Raw genomic sequence first — 10128 nt, 5'->3', positions numbered from 1 at the left:
TTGCTATATGAAAATGACGAAGAAAGTTGAAAATATGGCTCAAAAATGGGAAATCAACATGCCAGTAATCAACCATATGAAAAAAACTAACATGTTGGCCAGCTCAAACTCTTACAAATCTCAGGTAAACAAGACACACCTACTGTATTTAGATTGCACCTAAAGAAATCACTGGAAAAACACCAAGATTAGAACATCCAAATACACACAGAATAAACCCACAGGTACACAGCCGCTAAGTAGTAAACAAAAGACCACATGTTGGTCTCACCTTTGACCCAGGTGATTACGCCCTCAAACAGGGAACACATGAGAAAAAACAAATTTAAAAAATTTCATTGGTTCTTGCTAGGCATTTAAATTGATTAGTGGTATCATCCCTGGCTCTTACATTTTTATGATCAAGTACGTTACACATACATCGTAATGATCCTTTTTTATTTTCCTAAATTTCCAATTGTAATAAAAACAATAACATTTGTGTCATGTCTTGTGGCTTACTGTCTTACTTAGATACTTATTTTAGAAGCTTTCTTATTTCAGTTTCAAAAACTAAATTGTGTACACCATACTCCATTCGGGATTTTATGGTGGATGTTTCTGTTTATTCGAAGCATTATGTTAGTTACTTTATTGTAACAGAGTTTACTAGCCAGAATCAGAGAGGGCGCTAATTAATGCCCATGTATAAATGGTCAGCTGAAAAATTGTCGTTACTCGGTGGATATAAGTGGAGGGGGTATTTACCAAGGGTTGCTGAAAAGCTGAAAGAGGTGCAGTGTTTGTATATATTTTCATACTTTAGTGCCAGGTGACGTTTCCAGACACTGAAATCACTTCTATCTTTCCTGACGTTTTATGGCGCTAATTACAGGAACAGATACGAACTGTCCTCACAAACTCGTAAACTCTCTTAAGAGTTCACAGAACATCGAGTTACAAATGTTGTAAAATGTTACAAAGTACACAAATGTTGAACAAAACATATGACAATATAACTACTCTCCGTTCTCATTGCCGGACCCTCTCGCAGTGTTTAACCATTGTAAACACACACCTTTTCTATTACACGGGCCCTGTTTACCAACAAATCAAGCGTCTTGTTTCACCTCACATTTGGGGGTTGCGTGTTTGTGTAACGTTAATAGAGCGGAGAGATTGTTGTACGGTCATTTTTGGCTGGGGTATTTTGTACATTTCTGTTATTTTTTTAATCCTGCTGGGTAGGTATTACGGAATATATATGATGTTACCAAACCATCGGTGGCTTGGCATAAAGATTCGGCATATTTTTGATAACATTTGTAAGTTAACAGCAGTCTTGGTTCGACGGCATAGACGGCGGACAAGAGCTGCTACCAACTCAATAACAATCAGAAATGTGTCTGCAAATTTCAGTAAGTTCCTGACGAACGTTGAACTCACCCCTTACATAGAACGTACTAGTACTGCCAATTGAGCCTCGTTCGCAAACGACGCGTGTGTAAGGTTTATGGTGTGGTATTCCTACCATAATGGTGTTTTCAAAATATTGCCAAACTGTCCTATCGTAAAGAACTATAATGGATATTTTTCGGTTACACGAGCAATAGAAAAACGATTTAGCCCCGAGAATTACATATAAATCTTTACGATAGAACAGCTTGGCTGGATAGCTATTATAAAAAAGACAATTACAATATTTCCTGTTTTTTTAGATATGAGATTATGACATTCAGATATTCGAGTATTATTTTCGAATATTCAATTTCCACCAGCTTACGTGATTATTCTCGACTTTCGGATATCCTATGATAATGCGTTGCGCGGCGGGGCGTAATTTCAAGATTTATAATTGTACGTTAAATATTTGGAAATATTGTCGTATATTGTCATGTGAATATCTTCAAGTAGAACGGTGAGCATGTCCACAAAAGCCGAAAGGTTGGGATTTCTTTGATTTAAATTAGCATCTAGTGATGATCTCAGTTTCATCCCTTACCCCCCCCCCCAGCAATTCTAGTTAATTACTGGCGCGGATGCAATGTGAAATATACTTGTTTGTGAACATATGCGCAGAATTAATATGTTTAAATTACAAATCATATTCCATTTGGAGAAATAGGTCTGACACTGTTAACATTTCAACCAAGCTGTTTCTCTATATACCTTACGTAAGTATCATTGTTGGCTTTAGACTTGTCCCTCTTATTTTTACAAAAACGGATGTTTTGCATTCAAGGATATTAATTATACTGCTCATAAAAGATGCTGACAAAGACCGCAAATCAGCAAATATAATATCGTGAATACATTTCATCTACCTAAATATGCAGATGATATTGCATGTTGCTACTACAAACGTATGGTAAGTGTGTAAGGACCACCTATTTCATTTTTTCGCCAGCTATATATCTATGTTATAATTTTAATAAGGATTATCATACAATATTCCGTGATGTCACGTCGTATTTACGAGTGATCTTGTTATTTTGAATAGTGTGCAGTATAATCTAGACTAGTCTGGAGTGGTCTTGCTAGGTAGTTATAAATTGTAGACAACTCATCAGTGGTCAAAGAAAGACAGTTTATTAGATTGTTCAATTCAGGAAACGTTAATATATAATAGAAATATACAATTTAAGCGTATATAATCGTAAACAACATGACGCTGACTTGTATAAAGTTGATTGCAATAGTAATAATCTTTAACGCCGACTTTAAGAGTTTATGTTGCTAATATTAACATTGAACTGCCAGCCTGTGAATATTGCTGTACTTTCAAAAGTTAATCCTTCCCCCTACATGGTAGAATTTAATGATCTTGAACTTGTGACTATTTTGCGGACGATGAAATGGTTAAATGCAAATGAGTAAGGCTGATATATAACTGACCTGTAGAATGAGGAATGGAATGAAATTCAATATCTATACTATTCCGGAAGGCAGGGATGTACAGGTTGTCATAAAATGTGAATACACTTATATGAATGAAATTATACCAAATTAAAGTTTAGACTGAAACGCTACAATCTACACATCAAAAGTGTAATATTCTGTAGGGGGTCAAAATATAGTGAATGTACACAGAATGACAGTTAAAGCGCATCTCTGCCTTCACGTTATATTAAAATAACACAACAAGTTTATTATTGAAAATATTATATAATGTAAATGTTTGAAAAGTACAAATTGATTATTACATGAGTATATCAAATATACTGTATACCTACTCTACCCAATCTACCTGAACCTGATTATCCAGTCATGTTATATAACCCATAACAGGACAAACTAGATATCGTACTTAGTAAATAAAGTAATTTGATAATTAAAAAAACTGTTGTAGATATATTTTATCATAACCGATCCAAGAATATATTTTACTTTCTATTTTCGATCAACATCTTTAGAAGATGTGAAACTTTGTATTGGTCATCTCAAAACGATAACCCAACAGATATTATTTGTTCGACAAAAGAAAAAATAAGCCTCTTCAGTCTTTTGGTCCTGATGATAGCATCATTATTGGATTATGGTGTGAGTAGTCCCAGTAGCGGACATTGGAGAGCCACCGTCCATACCAGTACGCTCGACGAAGTCCACCTCGCGAGACAGCTGACACAAAACACATTGGTAGCAGAAAGCAGTAATACAGTAATCTCCACAGAGAGTGCCCTGTCAAAATAATCATAGCGGAACCACGGTTCAATTCAATCGTATGTGTACAAAATGCAGCGCAGCCAGACTCGTCAATTGTAAAAAAAATTCTGACCACATTACATCAACACTTTGTGATTTGCAATGGCTAGCATTCGTGAAAGAATACATTTTAAAGAACTGTTGACTGTCTATAAAATTTTCAATATTTCTGCTCCAATTTATTTAGGTGACTTGGTCAGCTATTTTCTCATCAAATGGAACGAAAATGAAAGTACGTATATATGTAAGTCATCGTACATGATGTTTGTATAAAGTTTGAATGTGGTCGGTCAAAATAGAGACTAATCAAAGATGTCACAAAATAGGCGGTGAGTGTAAGACTATTCCACACACAGTACTTGGTATATCATATATAACATATTCGTCGACAATTTTATTGTTATTTTTGGAACAAATGGATATAATTACCAATTGGTCAACACTTTTGAGAGCAAAATGTAAGATTACTAGTATTTTGTGAAATGTGCTAACAACTTTTAGTTTGGCATTCAATGGGGAATGGTATACTCTCCTCACACCGATATAGATGTGATACACTAGTGTGGCCAATTTATGTGAACCAAGTGATAAATTAAATATGTACATACTATTATTTGCGTGATATAACAGAATGAAACAAAACTTACTTATGACGATAATACGTACAGAGGGTGCTATGAAAACCAGCGAAATGTTCAACAATATTTTAAATAATACTTTTATTTGTTCATACCTGAATATTTTGCTTGGTTCTTATCTTAACTCTCAACATTGAAGCGGAGTTGACGATGCAACACGGGCCACATGCATTCTCGCCCATACGATTCCACAAATGCATCTCAAAGCATAGCGGGAAGAATGTTCCCAAACAACCTGTAATAAATTGCATTATAAGATTTTAATAGTTTATAGAAGCGTAAAGAACATTCAATTCAATAAATCCAGAAACAAACATTACATACAATGAAGTAAAGCACACTTCATAAATATAAGACTAACACGAGACACTAACTCGTTAGCTCTATTTATTTATAAGTGTTTTTTAATCAAAGATCAAATGAGAATAACCTAATAACCTTGTATGTATAAATATTAATATCCCCATCACATTATTATATAGTGCTTATATTATCCATTGACACCCTTTTCATCTATATTTTCATACATATTTTGTAATATAAATTTATTTCTTGTCAATAATTAATTTGTATGATTGTAATGGGCCGGAGACCATTATACAATTAATTAATAAATTATTATTATTATTATAGACTAACACGAAGCCTCTCAAGAGAGAATGGACCATTGAGGGCGATGGTTCGCAAGAATCAAAACTACTACTACCCGTAAGTTACTTACAGCTTGACAAATCATTGAAGCATGCGCACAGGTCACTAGACCAGTCACGTGGTCCCTGCACGATGATGTTTTGTGGTTGTTGCTGTACAACCACAGTTGTATTGTGTGACGTATGCTGCATCTGAACAAACATAAATCCATAGTTTAGTAATAAGTATACACAAGAACTATTATTATGGGGTCATAAGCTGCATTTAAAACTATGTACAATAGACTTCAGACGCAAAAAGTCACGAGGCATGAGACTTGTTGCGCCCAAAATTTCATTCTTTCCTGTCATCGTGTCCATGGTTCCGAATATCATAAAAACCATGAAACATTGGTGGAAAGTCAGTTGATAAGCATTTTGGAGCGTTGAGCACTGATCGAAAGTTCAATAGTGAATAACTTGTTTGTTTGTTTGTTTGTTTTGTTCACGGTATTACGTGCAATGCCGGACATTGGCATTAAAATTACGAACACATTGTACATGTAATCTCATTGCATGTAAAAATACATTTAAGGTGAATAAGGAACACAGTGAATATTACAGTGATATATGTAACACCATGGTAATCTGAATATGTTAATGTTCCGAGCAATGGATATTACAGATGTTCTCTGCACGCGCTGCCCCTTTCTTCGTGACGTTGGAATAAATTTACATAATTAATGGGATAAAATCGAGACAACGTTTCCAGACTAGTATAGAAAGGGACAAAGTATAATAATGGGAAATAATAGAAAGGTAACCAGGCTAAATGTTCCGTGCCCGACAGCTCCGTTCACCGTTGTATGTGTTTATTCAAAAATATATAACAAAAAACTAGTAGTGTATTTTACTGAACTTACTGTATTCTCAATGTCATTGTACTATGCCGTCACTGAGGCGGTATTTTCCTAGAAAATATGTTATGTGTACATTTTGTGTCGCGTTGAAATCTAATCGCATTTTATCTCACTATATGACACCATATGGGGTCAATTTTTCCTGTTTGTGGAGAGTGCGAAAAGGCGTCTACTATTACATCTTGTATTTAAAAAAGTCAGCACTTGGTTTTGTCTGAAAATAAACCTTCTCTTCTCCCCTCTCTTTTGAAGGAACCATTTAGAAAAATAGTATACATTTTTCGCCAAATGTTCGCTCTTTGACTGTCACATAATGGGTATTGGTGCTATAACGCGCAAATTACATACACCTAAACACTGTGTATACCATACTAGTGAACAACTCAGATATAAAGGACTTAATGATATTGGTGAACTTTGACCCAATATATATTACACATTTACACGTCAGTGTTTGGATGATTTCTTTGGGTTTATTCTTATTTGTTATTTTGTCCTCTTTCAATTTTCTTTTTCGAGAAATTGTGCCTCTGGAGTAACTTTTAGCACGTGACATTATTGGAAGATGGTGTGTATATACAGCCAAATGGTGAAGAAAATGGTGTATACCCCTAGCCAGCCATTCAGTCAGCCTGAGACATTGTTGCCTGGGATCCAGCTAAATGCTTCGTTGGTTTGCTGAATCGCCTTCGCTGAATGATTAGGTGCAAAACACAGACATAACACGTGCACCACTGTCTGAGTATGAGGGTGTTTTGAAATAACCCGTTATTCATTCCGCAGGAGTGGCTGGCGATTCTTCAAATTAGCGGGGCAATTAACTAACTGAATGCCTGACTCGGGTTATTCAGAAATATTGCACGTCCAACGTACAAATATAAACACAAATCAACATTCGATTATAAGGGGTGGTCATTAGAAACTCTAGAGGATCGTTGAGAGCAAGCCACTATATGACTCAAACATTCTGCGGAATAAAAGATCTCGTGTATGACGTTTCAATGAAAAATGCGGTCACTTCTTCGGCATGCGTTTTTCCCAGGGTGCGTCTGACATGTATTTATACTTTTCATGGAGGTGGAACATTATGAAGAATAACAGAAACATTTTGCAAAGTATTTTTTTATTCACTTTGTTTTGTGGTAATTTTTTGTTTTCATGATAAATTTGCTGTATTTTTTACACTATATGGCATTTTTTTTTCTTAGATTTAGGTGTTCAGATGTTGTTTTTTCTGTTTTTGATCCACATTTTTATTTGTTATTCAAATTCTGCCACCCTGCGTTTCTAATGGGCAACCCCCTAATGGTAGTTTATCTATTCGCTATATTTACATTGGCCTTTTAACATCGGCAGTAGTTTGTTCTGTTTATTAGATGCATACCATACGATTTACTTACGGGTGCTGGCTGTTGCTGAATTGGTCCCTGTTGCTGGTCTGGGTAAGGAGTGTACATTGGTGCATCCATTTGTGGTGTGTACGCCATCTCAACTCTGAAATGTTTAAATTGAAACAGTTAATATATACTTTATTCTTCTCTGTTGGCTGGGAGCGCGTTCAGCACATGACCATGTACTCTATTATACATACATTACCAAAGAAAGTCGTAGGAACAGGAATAAAAAAATCAAAATTTGTCGTAGAAATCAACAACTTGGCTTGGGCATGTGATAATTTCGACTTGTAGTGAAACGGTTCTTACGCCTCTCATATTTTCCCTAGCTGAACGAAGAAATTTATATCTGTTTACAGGAAATTAGATCACACGCTTTGCGACGACTACCCCTAAATAAAGACCGTCCCCTAGAAGTTATGCAAACACAAAAATTGGACAACTCAAAAAAAAAAAAAAAAAAAAAAACGTGTCTGACCAATATATATGACAACCTTATTGTAATAAAAATATCTTTGCAACTATAAATGATATATATATATATAAGTCATCGTCCGGGTGAGTGAACTCGGCAGCCATGCTGCTGACCTTCCTTTATGACTGATTTAGTTCAAAGCGAAAGTTGTAAATATACCCGGACTTGAAGTGTGCGTGGTCGACCAACAAAGAGTTCACGTGAAAAAAACGTGTTCATTCTGAAATTCCCCGTGTGTTTTATACCCCACTGCTTTGTTCTGAGTTCAGATACATGCCGTCATAGCAACAGTTCCCAAGTTAGACTCGATCACTGGCTGTTAATGGAGTATTTTACTCCAGTCGTCGTCAGTGATAATTTTCGTCGTATGCAGCAGTCGCCAACATAATTACGTTCGAACTAAACACAACGTGTTTACCTGTTCAACGGTGTGCAGATCGTTGTAATTCCTAGAGACTGTTGCAGAGAACAGGACAAATTGTACTCGCATTCACAATTAAAAAAAGCGACCAACGCAGCAGTTCTTGGGCTTGTGTGTCTGGGTCTTGCTTGTGCTGCTTATTTATGCGTGACGTCATCAAGTCGAACAATCAACGATAAGCCAATAAGGCGTTACTTTGTCGATTTTGTTTGCAAATACGTGTAGGTATTTGTATTGAATGATGTTGTATGCTTTCTTCTTCTTGTTTGTTTGTTTGTTTTGTTTTGTTTTGTTGGATTTAATGGGCGATTACACAAACCGGAATGGGAGGAATTACTTCTATCCACATAGCTGCTGATTGAAAACGAAATTATAGCGTTATCAAATTAAATTTTATTGAGATATTATTAATTACGTTTTTTTGTTTTTATATTATTAATTATACCATTATTTTTTGTTATGGTGAAAATACGTTTTTTTGAAAACGTCATTATGACGTTTACAACTATAATTATGCATCATATTTTTGAGACATTATAAAAACGATCTGAAAAAACATGACATCGAAACATTTCACAATTACGCCATTGAAACGTAATTTTCTACAATGTATTTATTATGTAATTAAATGACAGTATTGGACAATCATTAAATAATTTCACATCACTGTTTTTATTTTACATATTTACATGACGTAATAAAATGAAGCTTCATACGAACTATTTTAAAACATTGATAATATAATTTTATATACTGCTATTATACTGGTCTCTAACAGAAACATTATTATAGTATAACTTTATTAAGTTCAAATCACAATTTTCTCAAAACTTTTTGTAACGACTTGTCATTTTCAAAATTTAATTATTTTGAAATAATATTTTATTTCATAGTTATAATATTCTAAAACTTTATTATAACTTAATTTAACAGCAGCTATTCTCTGCTTACTTTTTTTTTAAGAACACTAAGTTAAGTCAATTACACTCTGTTATATTTTTAAGATGTAATTGTTAAATGTTATTACTATATTCTAATGAAAACGTTATTATAGCGTAATTTAATTGCGGACGAATACTGTTGCACCCCTGTCCAAAACAAATGGATTAAACACAATTTTAAAAAATTGAAAAATAGTTTTGCGAAAGGTGGGGTGAACGCGAAATCGCCACAGACTGGTCTTATTTGCAGCTAATATGTTGCTATTATTTATTCATGATATGCAGTAACATCACTGAACGGATACAGAAAAGGAGTGGGGGTGTGCGCGCTGTATAATAAGATAAACATTGTATTCTTTGGAGAGTAACAGTTTTCTGTGAGCTAGAATGGTTTCCGGACTGCTGAATACCCAGTTGAAGCATGGACGTTCTAGGACTGGTACTAGTACGTCCATGGTTGGAGTTACCTTGCTGAACGTTGTTACCAAACGCTTCAGCACATATGGGGTTAAATCCTTGAATTGCAATAGAGAGGGTTCAGGCTGAAATACAATATATAGTGTTTTCATATTTCGTCTGATATTTCTGCGGTATTCTGCTGCTGTAAATAATGCACGATTTGTTACGAAATTCAGTGTGTTATGTGCATTCTAGGGTGATTCGTATTTTGCTGAAAACACCCCTATTTTGTAATGGTAGAGTCGAATAGTTTCATTCCCACTGGAAAATCTGCGTTGTTGCTTGAATGAGAGCTAATTAAACATATTTTCCAGACCGGCGAAAGAGTATGCAACAGCCAGTTTTAACAGCCTGTCACGTGATTTTACTCTGAATGTCAACACGAAAGGAGGCGAGTCCATTTTACGCAGGAGTAATTGGGAGTAGAATATGTGAGGGATAGTATCAACAGAGATGTGCATAGTGAAAAGTAATATCTATCCGTCTTTTGCATCGTTGAGCCTTTCTGTTTTAGTATACTTTTTGAAAATGTTGAACTTGCATGATTTGCGATGTTTTTTAACTGAAACT

At 35.0% G+C, this 10128-nt stretch overlaps 1 protein-coding gene across 1 annotated transcript; it reads right to left on the bottom strand.

Moving 5' to 3' along the window:
* Positions 1–3356: 3356 nt before the first annotated feature.
* Positions 3357–8294, bottom strand: LOC100366545 (cornifelin homolog). Its single transcript, XM_002731699.4, has 5 exons — positions 8156–8294; positions 7269–7362; positions 5041–5161; positions 4415–4554; positions 3357–3657 (listed from the first exon to the last, which is right to left on the bottom strand). Exons 2-5 carry the CDS (start codon positions 7353–7355, stop codon positions 3505–3507), a joined length of 501 nt encoding a protein of 166 aa, XP_002731745.1. The 5' UTR covers positions 7356–7362; positions 8156–8294; the 3' UTR covers positions 3357–3504.
* Positions 8295–10128: the final 1834 nt, after the last annotated feature.

This window comes from Saccoglossus kowalevskii, chromosome 4 (genome assembly GCF_978046115.1).
Source record: "Saccoglossus kowalevskii chromosome 4, keSacKowa6.1, whole genome shotgun sequence".
NCBI lineage: Eukaryota > Metazoa > Hemichordata > Enteropneusta > Harrimaniidae > Saccoglossus > Saccoglossus kowalevskii.
The sequence above is the reverse complement of the archived record's forward strand: the minus strand, read 5'-3'. Positions and strand labels throughout refer to the sequence as shown.

Excerpts from the sequence above, each read along its gene's own strand:
- LOC100366545 (XM_002731699.4), bottom strand. The coding sequence starts at position 7,355 with ATGGCGTACACACCACAAATGGATGCACCAATGTACACTCCTTACCCA. Across the intron at positions 4,555-5,040 it reads CTTCAATGATTTGTCAAGCT|GTTGTTTGGGAACATTCTTC; the intron begins GTAAGTAACTTA and ends AATTTATTACAG. Across the intron at positions 3,658-4,414 it reads GAACCAAGCAAAATATTCAG|GGCACTCTCTGTGGAGATTA; the intron begins GTATGAACAAAT and ends TTATTTTGACAG.